This window comes from Anolis sagrei, chromosome 5, assembly GCF_037176765.1.
Source record: "Anolis sagrei isolate rAnoSag1 chromosome 5, rAnoSag1.mat, whole genome shotgun sequence".
NCBI classification, from domain to species: domain Eukaryota; kingdom Metazoa; phylum Chordata; class Lepidosauria; order Squamata; family Dactyloidae; genus Anolis; species Anolis sagrei.
Genome location: NC_090025.1, coordinates 128,858,913 through 128,875,105, shown reverse-complemented (window position 1 = coordinate 128,875,105; position 16,193 = coordinate 128,858,913). Strand labels below are relative to the sequence as shown.

At 39.6% G+C, this 16,193-nt stretch overlaps 1 protein-coding gene across 5 annotated transcripts in view; it reads left to right on the top strand.

The window, feature by feature from the left end:
- Nucleotides 1–3,897: 3,897 nt before the first annotated feature.
- CPED1 (cadherin like and PC-esterase domain containing 1) overlaps nt 3,898–16,193 on the top strand; it is a 130,632-nt gene continuing 118,336 nt past the window's right edge. For 2 of the 5 annotated variants that reach the window (XM_060777716.2, XM_060777718.2), the window contains exons 1-2: nt 3,901–4,210; nt 4,645–5,104. In XM_060777716.2, coding sequence (XP_060633699.2) covers nt 4,844–5,104 — 261 coding nt within the window. In that variant the 5' untranslated portion in view covers nt 3,901–4,210; nt 4,645–4,843. Of the gene's footprint in view, nt 4,211–4,249; nt 4,516–4,644; nt 5,105–16,193 lie in introns of those variants that run through there. The other 3 variants (XR_009631603.2, XM_060777714.2, XM_060777715.2) reach the window with 3 other exon arrangements.

The following is a 16,193-nucleotide window of genomic DNA, read 5'->3' as shown; positions in this document are numbered from 1 at the left end:
TATTACCTCGAAGTCTCCCACAGGATGGTAACACATCCAGGCGTCCTCTGGGCAACGTCTCTGCAGACAGCCAATTCTCTCACAAGTCACTTCTGACAAGATAAAAAAAATTACCACGAATAAAGTATTGACGGAGTTCCTGACAAAACCACTAGAGGTTAGTCTTGACAATCCTGGCTGTTCAAAAATCCCATATTTTGGTAAGAGTGGAGTTTACAATCTGATCCAGTACAGGTTTGTATAGAGACCCTGTTCTTGTGTTTATCTGCATAGAATTAAGTCCTGCTGGGCTTAATTGGAATTCTATTTGTAGTGTTTACATCTTGATCCATCACAAAAAGTAAACATATGTTAACTGTTATAATACGTGAAAAATATATGCAGTAATTCTGTAAAAAAAAGAACACCAATCATCATTTAAAATGCATTTCCAGTAACATGGAATAAAAGTGTGTGTGTGTGTGTGTGTGTGTGTGTGTGTGTGTGTGTGTGTGTGTGGGAAGTGCTGTTTCATTACTGCAAACTGATATACCGAGCCAGCTAGCCTTAGATCATTCACAAAATGCTATTTAAACAAAGAGTGTTCATATATGGAAAAAGGTCTAAAGTCAAGGCTAATCCGATTTGATTTCTAAAGATGCATCTTTTTCCTGTGGAACAAAGTGTTCTGGTTGGAAAACATTTTGTATTTAGTAATGTTGCATACAGATTTCCAGCTGCATTCACATAAGCTTTCGGCAATGTTATTTATAGCTTTAACTTGAAGCCAATTTAAACATTCTGAGAAAGATGTTGTCCAGCCTTATTAGTACAATTGGGATGAAGAAACATTTGAATTGCAAACACACACTGAATCTGAACAGAAAACAACAACCCTTCCACAATGTTTGTTTCAAAATATTTCCTTGTCAATAAATATGACATGTAAGCTTATGAACTGAGGCCTTGGCATGTATTATACTCTCATTTTTTTAAATTGTAACTTGCCCAGTATATATGATTCAAATATATTGGGCACCACAATCCTTTTTGTGTAAAGATTTGTGTTAAGTAATGCAAAAGCATTGTAATATGCCCAAATGAATTTTAAGCACATGATCTGGCTATATTCAAATACAGTACAGTCTCGCTTATCCAACCTTCGCTCATCCAACGTTCTCTATTATCCAACACAGTCTTCCTCCCACCTGGAATAATGTCCAGGGTGGGAGAAAGAAAGAGCCCTTGTCTGTTTGGGTGCTAAATTCGTAAATACACTGATTACTACATAACATGATGTTTTGGTGCTTAATTTGTAAAATCATAACGTAATTTGATGTTTAATAGGCCTTTCCTTAATCCCTCCTTATTATCCAAGATTTTTGCTTATCCTACATTCTGCTGGCCCATTTATGTTAAATAAGCGAGACTCTACTGTAGAGCTTTTTAAAAATCCTAACTCCTTTCTTTCTTTCTTTCTTTCTTTCTTTCTTTCTTTCTTTCTTTCAGTAGCCATGCAAATATTCATGTGCTTTTAAAAAAAAACCTACCTGTTTCTTAGATTATCTCCCAGATTATCTTCTATTTATTGTGATTATGCTTTAAATATTCTGCATTGTTCCCCCTTTCCTTAATTAATTTTTGCTTCAGGGGGAAAGTATTTTAAGTGTTCAAATACTTTCACATGAAAAAGGAAAGATGTTAAATGTAGAATCTTACAACTTACTGCCACAAAACTGGTTGCCTTTATTTATTTTGGTTAAAAAAGCTAAAGACACAATTTTTACCAGCTAATGTAACAACCTTTTTTAAAAAAAAAAAAATAAACCTTGTAATGCATGAGGTGACTTCAATCTAATTGTGTTTTCAATATGCCATGGATAAAATACAATATCTGTTCCATATTATTATCATATCAGCAAAGATACCATGCACTAACAGCCAATGTCTCATGGTGCAGCACCAGTCCATGGACAACTAGTTTGAGTAGCACTTCCTTATACCATTCCAGACCTAGCATTTTCCAGTAATTAAAGGCAAGCAACCTAGGACCATTGATCATGTTAAAAATTAAGCATTTAATACGAGGGTTATCCGGAAAGTAAGTATATAAGATTTTTTTAAAAATACTGAGAATGAATATATTTTAATAAAACTTGCATGGATTGTAGCATAGGTATGATATTATTTTTCCACATAATCATCATTCAATTCAATACATTTTGTCATCCGTGAGATGAGTTTTTGATGCCTGTGTCATAGAAGTTTCCCTCCACCTTTTTCAGCCAGTTCGTTTCTTTGATTTTCACCTCGTTGTCATTGGAAAAGTGTTTTCCACTGAGGTGTTCTTTCAATTTAGTGAACAGATGACAATCACTGGGTATGCGATCAGGGCTGTGAGAGGGGTGGCTTAAACATCCCGACCAAATGAAGTCAGGAACTCTTGGGCTGCATGAGCAGTGTGCGGATGTGCATTGTCATGAAGGAGACAGACTCCCACCATCAGCATCCCACAACATTTGTTTTGGATGGCTCTGTGAAGTTTCTTCATGGTCTCACATTATATTCCATACCTATTTTGTCACACACTTTCTTGACATTACGTCCTCTCCATAAACTGAAATGATTTCGCAATGAATCACAGGAGCATTCATGCCCTTAGCATTTAGATAGCCTATTACAGCATGAACTTCACCCTTGGAGGGAAACAGAATGAAGACACTCATCTCTAACCTTCACCACAACATCAGTCGATGAGCTACTGATGACTGGCACTGTTAGTTCACTTCGGCTGGCTTCCCACTACACAGCAGTGATAGCAACTTCCTCTGCAAAAAATTCCTGCGAGAGCTACGTGCCCTGTAACCCTACTTTCTGGATAACCCTCGTAATACAGCACAACTCCTGTATCCTTTTTGACTGTAACCTTGGAGAATCTACACAGGCTCACAAACACTTCCATGAGGAAATACTTCTGGAGGAACCAAAATCGGGCAATTTTGTAATACCAATACAGTGCTTTTCAAATTGCAAGTGTATAACTATTGGGGGTGGTTATTGCCCCCCATAAGAATTCTGTGCCTAAAAATGGCATTTTTAATTAAGTTCCCAAATGTCTAGTTTTGCAGTGACTTAAAACTTCATTTGTAAAGAGTGCTATGAGATCATTCAAATGATTACCAAGATCTGATTTGCTCAATTTACACATTCACTTCTCATTTCTCTTGTATCTGCCTTCTTGGTGAAAAAGACAACTGCTCACGAAAGTTGCCATATATCATTCTTCACCGAAAGATTTCTTGTAAGAATCTCAAGAGCCCTTACTGGGGCACTCTTCAGCACAGCAAACACAGGAACAACAATATTTCAGTGCCTCTGTGGATAGATTCCTGTGTTACCTAAAAGACTCAAGGAGTTGCTGTCTAGGATATACACAAGGATCTACACTGTAGAAGTGATGCAGTTTGACACCACTTTCACTGCCATGACTCAATGCTATGGAATCCAATAAGCTGCAGTTTTATAAATCTTTAACCTTCTCTGCTAAAGAGTGTTGGTGCCTCACCAAACTACAACTCACATTCTTTGATAGCATTGAGCCATAGGAGTTAAAGGGTACCAAACTGAATTAATTGTACAGTGTAGATGCACCCTTTTCCAAGCTTACTTAAGAAGCAAATAAGCCTTTAGTAAGAGAAGTACGTGGACTTTATAGGATTATAGTCTTCCTCCTTAACAGGTGGGTGTTCTAAATCGAAAACAGCCTTCAAATGAGCCTGTGTATTTCTCATACCACATTGCTATGTCCGGCACACAATCTGAGACTTGCTTGAAGTGGGTTTTTTTAAGTGCAGAGTAATTTTGTTTCCTAGTTTAATTCTGCATTAGCTTTGCAGTTGCAGACCTATGTTTGAGTTCTCTGTAACCCGATCCCATATTTAGTTCCTGTGTAGTTTGGAAGAGTAGAGCATGGGAAGGGGAAAGGACATTGTTTCTGTGATTCAGCCCAGCTTCCAGCCTGTGAGCCTTTTCAGAACTTGGTAAACTTAACCCCACCCCTCCGGGCTGTCCTGCTTTTTATTTGTATGTCTGTGGTCCAACTGAGTTCAGATGGAGTGCTGTGTGCGTGTGCGAAGATGAGCCGGAGTCATGAGGCTGGGCTGCTCCAAGTGTTTTTAATCAGCCCCTCTTCAGGAGAGGATGGAAAACGTTTGACAGGGCGAGGAACGGAGTAAGTAAACATAACTTTGAACTCAAAAAGTTGGAGAGAGAAAGAGACAGAGAGGGGGAAAGAAAACTAGCTTTTAAGCTTTTAAAGACTGAGCTTGCATTTTCAGTGAGGAATGGCTGGGAAGGCTTGCTGACAGGAAAAAGGCAATTTAAAAAATCTGGAATGAAGGAAATGGTATATTTAAATAAATCAGAACATGAATTCGACTCACAAGACGGGGAAGAAATCCTTGACAGTGTTCAACTCTGTGCACAGCACATGATAATTTTTAACCTATAGCTTTCATTTTGAAACCTATAGTGTGGGTAAGTTTAATTTTTTACTTTTCCAGATGATAAGATTTCTCTGACCAACACTGCAGAATGCTTAATTCTGTCTGTTCACAATCCACGTTGTCACTTCTTTCACTCTTCCACCCGTTCTGTTTTGTACAGGCTGGACACTGCTTCTGGAAGAACTGTTCATCCCAGAGACCTGTGACTTTTTGCCATGGAAAAACTTAGGTCCAGAAACCATGGAGATGATTTGAATGATCTCTGGAAAAAAACACACTTTATTCTTTATTTCATGCTGAAGACAAGTAGCTGTACGGACTACCCTTACAATGAGGAAATGGGACGAAATTAGAAACTTATGGTGGCCATGTTTTGCCGGCAAATCTTGCCTGGAAGGAGATGGTGTCGGCTTCGCCCATTCCTGGTGGTGCTTGTGTTGGGTGCCTGCCTTTTTTATCAAACTCTGACACCTTTAAAAACGAGGAGATATCTTTCATCAACTGGCAATGGAGTTCTGACAAACAAAGCGGTTGAAGTTCAGCAAGGGACGTATAAGGAGGTCTCTAAAAGGCAGGTCCATTGCTTCCTTCCTTCAAATGACCTACAAGCACAGAAGGAGGTAAGAGAGTCTGCTAGTATAAAATTAAAAAAAATACTGACTGAGGGCCCTTCCACACAACCATAAAACCCAGAATATCAAGGCAGAAAATCCCACAATATCTCCTATGAACTGGGTTATATGAGTCCACACCACCAGTTCAAAGCAAATAATATGGGATTTTATGCAGCTGTGTGGAAGGGGTCTTAGAAGCTAGGAGGAACATGCCTGGCAGGCACTGCTAAAATTAACCTTTCAAATAAGCTATGAGGGATCTGTTTTCTAACTAACATGTGTCAGGGAGAAGTTTAGATTGAGTTATTTGCCTTGATGATGCCACCGAGATGAGTTTATTCCAGGAAAATGGGGCAGGAGTGGGTTGTGCATGGGAAGCATATACAAAGAAATACACACACGTGGAAGAGCAAAAAGAAAGAAAGTGCAATGTCCTGACAAGAATGATAACTCTCCAACTTCATCTGAGACCAACTGTAATTCTGTTGCCCTCCAATTCCAAGGTGATGTGATGGAAAATAGCCCCCTTCTGAACATTTGATCAAGTGCATGTATTTATTGATGGCAGGATTTGAGGCTTCATATTATTTGGAATGTTTCAGACAGATTGATAAAGGCAAGAATAATACAAATCGGAAAAATAGAGTGTAGGAAACAGGACTCAGTAGCTCCCGAAGAGCAAATTATGCAGACTATGGTCCTCTCCTCTGGCCACAGGAAGTGCACTATATCCGCACTTCTCAAATTATCTGATGAGAAAGATTGGCCGATTGCGTTTCATCCCATGTGCCAGGGACAGGCACTATATTTAGGCCCAGGGACAGCATTGTTTGTTTTTTTTCCTGAAGCTGGCAGCCCAGCCCATGACCATCAATTTGAGTACCATTCAAAACATTCCTCAACTCTTTGTCAACCACAATTCACACATTTTCATGGTTTTCTTCATGACCATGAAGAAAAGGATTCTGCACTGTACCAACTGGCCAAAGAGCTTGCCTTCTCTCAGTAAATTTACATTGTGGATATAATAATACAGTACTATGCAATTACACAAGATGCAGTTTTAGCTGAATTTTAGCTGGATAACTTTTTGAAAATGAGTTGAGGGTAATGTTTTGGCCAGCTCAGTAGACTCCGGAGAAAGGAAGGGCCAGTGACTATTAAGGGCACCTTCAGCCTATTTACTCACATGTATGCATACATCCAGAAATACAAACACTACAAATGACCAAACTCTGTGCGCACATACGCACTTGCCATGCAAATAGAGCCAGGGCTGCATCCTCATACAACTTTGGTTCCTTTAGGCCTGTGGTTCTCAACCTGTGAGTCCCCAGGTGTTTTGGCCTACAACTCTCAGAAATTCCAGCCAGTTTACCAGCTGTTAGGATTTCTGGGAGTTGAAGTACAAAACATCTGGGGACTCACAGGTTGAGAACCACTGCTTTAGCCACTTTGAAAAAGCAGAGGGCAGATAGGAATGCATTAAACCTTGGGAGGGGCAGCTAGAGACAGGACTGTGTAGGAACAGAGAAAATTATTATGCTAGCCATGGATAAAAATTTAACTTGCTTGTAATATAGTACAGCTTTTCCATTTTATTTTCTACATCTCCATCTGGATCTGCATACATTTAGCAATTTAGGAGGGCAATTGCTCATGCCTCACCAAGCTGAATTCATCACTAAATATCTTGAGGCCACAAAACCAGATTCAAGGAGGAGTCTTAGGCCCCTTCTACACTGCCATATAAAATCTTCTTTGACCTTCTTTGACCTGGGTTATATGCCAGTGTAGACTCATATAATCAAGTTCAAAAGAACTGGATTATATGAGTCTCCACTGCTCCACTGGCTTCAGCTCCACTGGCTGCGGCGTACAGGGAGCATACCACCCCCCTGTTGCGTCAGCTCCACTGGCTGCTGATCCAATTCCGAGCACAATTCAAAGTGCTGGTTTTGACCTACAAAACCCTATACGGTTCCGGCACAGTGTATTTGTCCGAACGGATCTCCCTCTACATCCCACCTCGAAGCTTAAGATCTTCTGGGGAGGCCCTGCTCTTGACCCCGCCACTCTCACAAGTGAGGTTGGCGGGGACGAGGAGCAGGGCCTTCTCAGTGGTGGCTCCCCACCTGTGGAACTCACTCCCCGGGGAGATTAGATCGGCGACCTCCCTTCTGGCATTCAGGAAAAAACTGAAGACCTGGGTTTGGGATCAAGCCTTTGGACACACTGGCAACTAAATGAAGGATCTGACGATAGACAAGGACAAATGGAATGGAATGGATATATGGACTCTGAACCCGAGCATGAGATTGTCTTAATATTTTATTATGCACTGATGTTTTAATTTAATTGTTGAATTGCTTTTTTGTATTTTGTATTGTTGTCAATTGATTTAGGCATCTAATGTGCCTCCTCTGTAAGCCGCCCTGAGTCTCCTCCGGGGTGAGAAGGGCGGGGTATAAGTAAATGAAATAAATAAATAAATAAATAAATAAATAAATAAAAGAGATAATGTGGATTATCTGCTTTGGTAATCTGGAATAAAGGGCAGTGTAGAAGGGGCCTTAAGGGGAAATTAATGGAGCCCAAGATCTAGAATTGCAAAGTAAATCTGGAGAGGGGATCTGTCCCAGTGCTGCTTGACTTTTCTGGCAGACCTTTAGGAGAGGGACAGGGCAACTCTGCAGTCTTCAAGAACAACAGAGGCTAGTCTGTCTCGTTGGCCAACATCCAAGCTACATAAAGCAATCCAGTGAACTGTGGATATTATCTTTAATCTGAACATTTCTTTTTCTGCTTTATTGTGTGTGTAAACTGTCACCAGGTCAGCCCCAACATATGGCATCCCTACGAATGAGGGACCTCCAAGTCTTTCCATCATCTATTCAGGTCTTGCAAACTCAGAGCCATGACTTCCTTTATACAGTCTATTCATCTGGAATATGCTCTTCCTCTTTTCCTACAAACTTACAAACTACAATTTATTCAGATCCAAGTATTATAATCTTTTCTAGCGAGTCTTGTAATCTCATGATATTAGTAAAGTATGATAAACACAATTTAGGTTCAAGCGAGGTTAAGGCTTCATATGTGGCTCCACTCTTCATAACAACCACATGGGGAAAGGTAGAGTGAACAACTGGCTCACAGTCACCCTGCGAGTTTTCCAAATATCCAAAGTCTCAATCCAGGCACTCACTGCTATGCCTCATTTATTTGATACATAGGTTCTCTCTATATTGTGTAAAGCCTATATGATAATGAGCAAAATAATTTTGAGTTTTAGCATTATCCTGCCTCCTAAGTGAAAATACAATTAACGACAACATGAGTTATTCAGTCCACCATGTCAACAATCAAAGCATCTATTTGCTCTCAAGGCTGACACTATGTTTAGGCAGAAAGCAAGGAGAAAAGAATAACATTCCAGTCATTTCAAGCCAAATCCCACTCTTTCCTGAACAAAAATACAAGTAACATAAAAAGCTGACAAATCTGAAGTTGCTTCCAGAAAAACAAAACAGGAAATATTTTTTTCCCTTTGCAATGTAGGAAACATCTCAGCATTAGTATCAAATGAATCAGATCCTAGAAAAACACATTGTGTGGCTATGTACAACTGTAGTGAAGGTCTATGTCATAATGCCAGTACGTGTGTTCTCGAAAATACATACTTGCAATGTTGCTAGCAGCTAATGTTACTAGCAACTAACCGGGGTTTTACTTAAGTAGATATCTTTCTCTGGATTGTGTGGCTTTTAGCCAATTTCCAATTGATTATTTTGGCACCAACAGAAATAAGGTAGTGAGAACCTACTATAGTTCCTCATTACTTTTGGTGGTCTCTCTCTAGAAATTCCCTAGCCACTCACATAAAGTCTGGGTGGTGCACAGCTGGAATAGCTGGTGTGAGCTGTTTTCTGTCATTGTGTTCATTCATCTGTAACACTCAATTTTGGTTAAGAATATCTTTTTTGAATCCTAAATGGGCAAACTTAGTATGATCCTATATCCATTGAGGATAAGTTCCTGGACTTACTGTGAAAACATGGAAGCCTAGATAGTAATGAACCCTGTTGAAATGAACCACTTCCAGTAATCCATAGGATTCTGGTGAAGTACCGAGAAAATGTCTAGTGATGGAAGCATCCCATAGAATAGCACAAGGGTTACTTACTTAGGCGATCTCTCATAGTCCAAGAATGATAGTCCTCCAAGTGATGTGTCTTGGTGGTGGATACGTAGGTGGCTGTAGAGCCCCATTCTTGACCTGCATGTTCTCCTGCAGTGAGGGTTTCCAGGTGGAAGGGGTTCCCGGTCAGGCTTGGCTTGACGCGTCTTCTTCTTGGCACATTTATCTCGCTCTCCATTCGTGCCTCTTCGAATTCTACAGCACTACTGGTCACAGCTGATCTCCAGCTAGAGAGCTCAAGGGCCAGGGCTTTCCAGTTCTCGGTGTCTATGCCACAGTTTTTGAGATTGGCTTTGAGCCCATCTTTGAATCTCTTTTCCTGTCCCCAAACATTCAATTTCCCATTTTTGAGTTCGGAGTAGAGTAACTGCTTTGGGAGACAGTGATCAGGCATTTGGATAACGTGGCCGGTCCAGTGGAGTTGATAGTGGAGGATCATTGCTTCAATGTAGGTGGCTTTTGCTTCTTCCAGCACGCTGACGTTTGTCTGCCTTTCTTCCCAAGAGATTTTCAGGATTTTTCGGAGGCAATGCTGATGGAATTGTTCCAAGAGTTGCATGTGACATTTGTTGATAGTCCAGGTTTCGCAGGCATATAGCAGGGCTGGGATGACAATAGTTTTATAAACAAGCACCTTGGTATCCCTACAGATGTCCCGGTCCTCAAACACTCTCTGCTTCATTTGGAAGAATGCTGCACTCACATAGGGTACCTTATATGGTTCTTTGTTGAGAATAGTCTAATATCTGAAGTTGTCAGAGGATAGTTCTCTGTCTTAAGAGTATGTAACTGTAGTTCATCAAATATTTTGAATTGCAGCCACTCCATGTTCTTCAATATTTCACAGATGACAAAAACAGAGCCTTTGTTTGGCCACATGTGTCCTAGTTTTCATTTGTAAAATGAAGGAGGATGTGACACACATGTGGCCAAGGGAATACCTCAGTGTGGTAATGAGGAAGAACACAGCTACTAGAGGCTGCATCAATATTCCAGAACCTCCTGGGAAATGTACAACCCCACCCCATCCCTTCTCTTGCCCTTGTTGAATTAACTCCTGTGTTTGAACTCAGTTTGCAGCACTTGGAGTGAGCTGAGAACAAAGGCAGAAAGTAAGAGTAGTAGAAAAAACGGGGCATTTTAAATTTGGCTGGAAAGGTGGGTTGATGGAAGATTGATTGGGACTACCACTGCCAAACTGGGATAGTTGGAGCATATGCCACTCCCATAATCCTTCACTACTACCAATGCTGGCTCGGTTGAAGCAGCAGAAGTCCAACTGCTTTTGAAGGCTCATATTTTCCTACCTGTGTTCTAGCAATATGTGTGTGTGGGAATGGGGATGCAAATTCAGCCCAAAAAATATGATACATACACAGAAGACTCTAGGATTTGCAGGGAGACTGCTTCTTTAACCTCATAGACTTTCTGCCCACTGTTCCTGCAGGTTGGTAAATTCTGGGAACTGTAGTCCCAAAAGTAGTTTATGATAGCTTTGGGCAAAAAGGTCACTCCTAGCAGTTAATTAACCTAACCAAGCGGCTGTGTTTAGAGTGTGGGTGGGTTGAGCAAATCCAGGCAGACAGGGCTTGCTTCCGGACACCCTCTTCCAGTGTGCCAGTGTGGTTTTCCTTTGTGGGTTATGTTTCCAATCAAAGTCAGACACAAATGAGGCTGGATTGCTGAAATTACATTTTTTGCCAGAAGACTTTTAAAGAAATTCTATCTCCTCCCTGCTCTAGTTTGGAAAGCTTCAGGCGTTTCAGAAAAACAACTCCCACCCCTATTTTTGGCCAATAGAACAATAATGATGTCTTCATCAGCAAGTTCTTGAGCCAATGTTATATTTACTCAGAAACTGCTCTGAAATGATAGAAGTTACAGAAAGAACTAAAAGACATTAAAATGCTTTGCATTAAAAATCGAATGAAAAAGTGTTTCTTTTCGTGCATACTTAAAATTGTAAACTGCTGCTTGTTTTGCCATGAGTAACAGTATTACTGTGGTTTCAATTTAGTACTTCTGTGAATCTTACAATTTCATAATTGAAAATTTGTGTGCCTATCCTTTGATAAGCATGAAGTATTTTATATCCTGATTTGGCAGGGACAGTCATGATTAATTCTCTGTCACCCCAGTTTGTCAACTGCTTTCAAATTATCCTAGTTTCTTTCAACTCATCTACTTTCCCCCCTTGTCCTCAGCTTCCACCAATAGCTCCAGAATTAAAATGCAAAAGTAGTTTGTATTCATTGAGCTCAGAGGGAGAGAAGAGAGATGCAATCTTGCCCTTCCCAGTAGGCTTGGGCAAAAGCAAAGTGCTTCAGTCTCTCCTAATTTCGGTATTCTTCCCCAGGAATAATTTTGACCATTTTCACCATCCTCTAAGGTTGCTTGGCCATATATGTCCTGTTCTTTCTCTGCAAAATGTCAGAGGGTATGGATACCCCATTGTGTAGTGTTAGGATTAATAATCTCTCTGTCTCTCTCATATATATATATATATATATATATATATATATATGTGTGTGTGTGTGTGTGTGTGTGTGTGTGTGTGTGTCTTTTTGCTCTTTATGTAAAAAAATCTCAGCCTGTGTATGTTTGTGCATGCAAAACTTGAAAAGTAGTTGGTCGATTGACTTGACATTTTGACACAACATTGCATTCCAATACACACGTGTATTTAGAGTAAAACAAACAGCCCGGGAATAGACAAAGTGGAATTTGTGATGCCCAAAGCAACCACTCACAGCCTAGCTTTCATTTTACCTCAGCAGTATAAAAAATGAAAACTGAGCTCAAGCAATCAATCCCTGCGCAGCTTTTCAATTACCTCAGTAGTAAAAGAAATAACAACCAATCACGGCGAAGCTTTCCTTTTATCTTAGCAGTATAAGAAAAACCAAGCAATCGCAGAGTAGTTGTTATTTCATCTCAGCAGTAAAAGAAATTAAAGCTGAACTGTGATTGGTTGCTATTGCCATACCACTCATATTGACCGACATGGTCTTTGAGTACTAATAACTTCAATTTCCAATATGCCTTATGTTCGCTATGACTATCAATAAAGTACAAGTATGCAGTTTGAATTTAGGAGTCAGTAAACCATCAGCTCTTTATGTTTATGCAGAAAATGGACAAACCAAAAATATAGTCAATCCACTAACTTTACAATAAAAAATAATTTATGTTAAAAACCTCTTTTCCTTTCCTTTCCTATCATTCCACATAGACACAGCAACGCAAGGCAGGGTACTGAATTGAATGATGTGTTTTCTCAGTGAATCTATGTTCGCAACAATACTTTTATTTCCTATCTCATTCATTTCATATCAGACTGAGCCACAGCAAAGTGTGATCGGATTTAGCTAGTAGGTTATGAAATTTGCCCATAGTAGCAAAAGATTCTTGTGGTAGCTAATTTTTGGAAGAAGACATGACAGCAAGGCTGATGAATCTCAAGGAAAACATAAATAAAGAATGAACTAAATAGATGGGTGGGAGTTGGGTACAGTTGTTGGGGGTTTTTTAAAAAAAAATATGAATGTGTGTTTATTGTTATTCCCCAGCTATGAAGGGCCTGGTGACCAATTTTCTACACTGAGGCCCTATGGATGCTGCATGGACTTGCAAAGATCTGACACAAAGATAACAAAACCAGATTTGACCAGAACTCCACTTCCAGTTTTGCAACACAATTGTTTTTGGGCATCGAATCATTGCCATTGTAAACCACCCTGAGTCGTCTGAGGGCTGAGAAGGGCGGTATACAAATACAGTAAATAAATAAATAAATAAATAAATAAATAAATAAATAAAATTGTATCCAGGGAATGGGGTTACTGCCATATAATCCAAATTATCTGCTTTGAAATAGATTATATGAATTTGCACTGCCATATAATTCAGTTCAAAACAGATAATCTGGATTTTATATGGCAGTGTGTTAGAATTCATTAGACTGCTGCTTCTTAAACTGTTAAACTTGACCCCTTTAGCTCTATGTTGGGGTCATGAAAAACTTGGCAACAGTAAAAGGTTTCTGAATGCCATCCATTTACACAAATCCATTAGTAACAACCTACAGTGTTTACAGTGAACTCTGCAGACAATGCTTTGGCTGTACTCCACAAACAAAATCAGCCTGTTGAGCAAATACTAGTAAATATATCTATATACCCAGGGTCATGTCAAAATTTCTCAAGCGAAAAAAATTAAGAATCCCTGCTTCAGTTTTTTCTTATGAACAACATAATCACTAGGGCTTTCTGGTGGTGGATTCCAATAACTTCATAGAACTTCACATCCCAGGAATCCACAGACTACAGCATTTACAGTTCTATCAGAATCCTGTAACTGTGTAGTCTCAATACAGCCCTGGACAAGAAAGGCAATTATTCCTCCTATTCCCCTATGTGCAGGAAATCTGAAAAGGTTGAGGGCCACAAATACAGCCTTGTAATTGGAATCCTCTTCCAAGAGGAAACAGCAAAGGTTATTCAAGTAGATGGTGTTTTATATCTGGTGTTGAGATTGAAAGTGCTCTGCCAGTGCCTGACTACACTACTATTTGTGTAACATTGAGACCCAAGACAACTCCATTAGTACTTTGTTTTCTCCCACTAGCAATATGCTGAATTTAGATCACAGATTTCGCGCCTCCCCCTTTCACATACACTATTTTGTTTCTGCCATATATGCTCTTTTGTCATTAATAGATTCCATAACTCTGCATGTGTAAGTAATCTACTGTTTCTATTGCTTGGCATTTCTAACCAGTCAAACTTATTCCTTTAAAGTATCATGTACCCTTATCAGTTTGAAAAATTCTCTTGAGTGTGGCAAATCATTCTCCTTTAGAAAAAGTAAAAATATCATCCCACACTTTGGAGAAGAGAGTGTAAGAAGTGTAAAGGCTAGCAAAAGCATAAATTATTTGAACAGACACTTTTCATCTCTCAATACAGAGCCTTTTTGTGCCAAGACTCCGAGGTACATTTTTATAGCTTTTTTAAAGGGAGGTGTGTGGCTGAAAAAGCAAGACTGGCAAACCTTTGCCTTAAATTGGGACCTTGTTTCCATAACACTGGAAATTCTTGCAGACTGCAACCAATACTTAGAACAGCATGAAAAGTGATGGTGACATTTTATGTACAGAATGGCTAGCAATTTAATAGCGCTCGTTCAGAAGAGGGGAAACCCAATTAAGGCGGACAGACTTTTTAATTAAAGCACAGTTTAAAGTATATAAAACATAGCCCCAAAGAAAGGGAAAGAAAACATTGTAGGCTGTTAGACAGACCTCTTCAGTATAAAATAAAATAAAAAGTCTACTACTGTTTGTTTACAGCAGGCTTCTGCAGATGTTGACCTCCAGATGTTTCTGGACTTCAGCTCCCATAATACCTGACATCATGGGTGTATACTGTAGATTTAATACACTTTCATCCCACTTTAACTGCAATGGCTCCATGCTATGAGCTCCAAGAATGTATGGTCTAGTGAAGCCCCAGCACTCCCTGGTAGAGAAGGTGAAATACTTTGTAAAACTATGACTTCCAACCTCCCATAGCATTGACCTTTGGCAATTAAAGTGGTGCCAAACTGCATTAATTCTACAGTGTAGATGCACTCCATGTTGGTGGAAGGCTAATAGCTTCTCATGTGAGAGAATTTGCCATCTGCAAGGACGTTGCCCAGGGGATGCCTGGATGTTTTGATGTTTTGCCATCCTTGTGGGAGGCTTTGAACCTCCAGCCTGTTGGTCTTCAGTCTGGCCAGCACAAGGGTTTAACTCATTGCACCACCAGGGACGCCTGGAAGGTTAATGGAAGTTGCAATCCTATCGTTTATGGGTAATTTTGTTTTCCTTATCACGCAACCTATACCATGGTCCAATACAGAACACAAATTCAGAATTTTCCCTAGATTTCCTGGGATGTAAATGCTTTGAAATCTGAAATCAGTTTTCCTAGACTGAATTTTAGATTTGAGTTGAGATCACATTGTCAAAATAGAGTCTTCCTTCCCCCTTTGCCCTCAATCTAACTGCTGAAAATAGGTTAAAGCAAAAAAGTTTGTGTTCAACTCATTGGGAAGGAAGAGATGGCAAGGAGGGAGAATTTTGCCCTTTTCAGTAGACTCAGGTAAAAGCAAACTGTCGTAGTCTCTCCCAGCTTGTGCCATTACCCTTATTAACAAATTTAACCTTCTTGGCCATACTCTAATTTTGCTTGGCCACATTTGTTTTCATCTGTGAAATGCTGAAGGTAGTGCCAAAGTGAATGGAAGTTGCCACTAAAGAAACCTGAATTCTTTGTGATGCACGAAAAACATATTTACTCCATTAGCACAACTTGTGTGTTTCTGAGGTAGGAAATAGTCATGCCAGAAAAACCAAATGAACCCAGTTTTATATTTTAAGCTCCAAGCAACCAAGACTATAGTGGGTTTTGTTTTGAAGACATTTCTTAAGAAAATGTTTGCGCCAATTGCTTCCAGAAACTGAAGGATCTAGTGCAAATGCTTTTTGTCTAGACTTCTTGGATGAAGGCTGGATGATCTATTGTACTCTTTCCCCAAACTGGCTTGTGTAATGATTTGGTTTTTTTTTTTCAAGAACTATTTTTAACCATGAACACTGGACATGATGGAAAATAACTTGTTTGGATTGGATATATTCCAGTCATGTCATTTATTCCATCAAAAATATTTTTTTGATCACTGTAAGCGTAGAAATGAAAATACATTATTTATTTTGAAGTGTCAGTGATGGCAGGCTTGAATGTTTGTGATCCATCTTTTAGAAAGTTTTTGCTCTCATTCTTGGTAAAAAGAAAAGCTGTTAAAAAGACTATGTGCTTACCATACTAGTCAGTTGTTTTGAGTTATTCT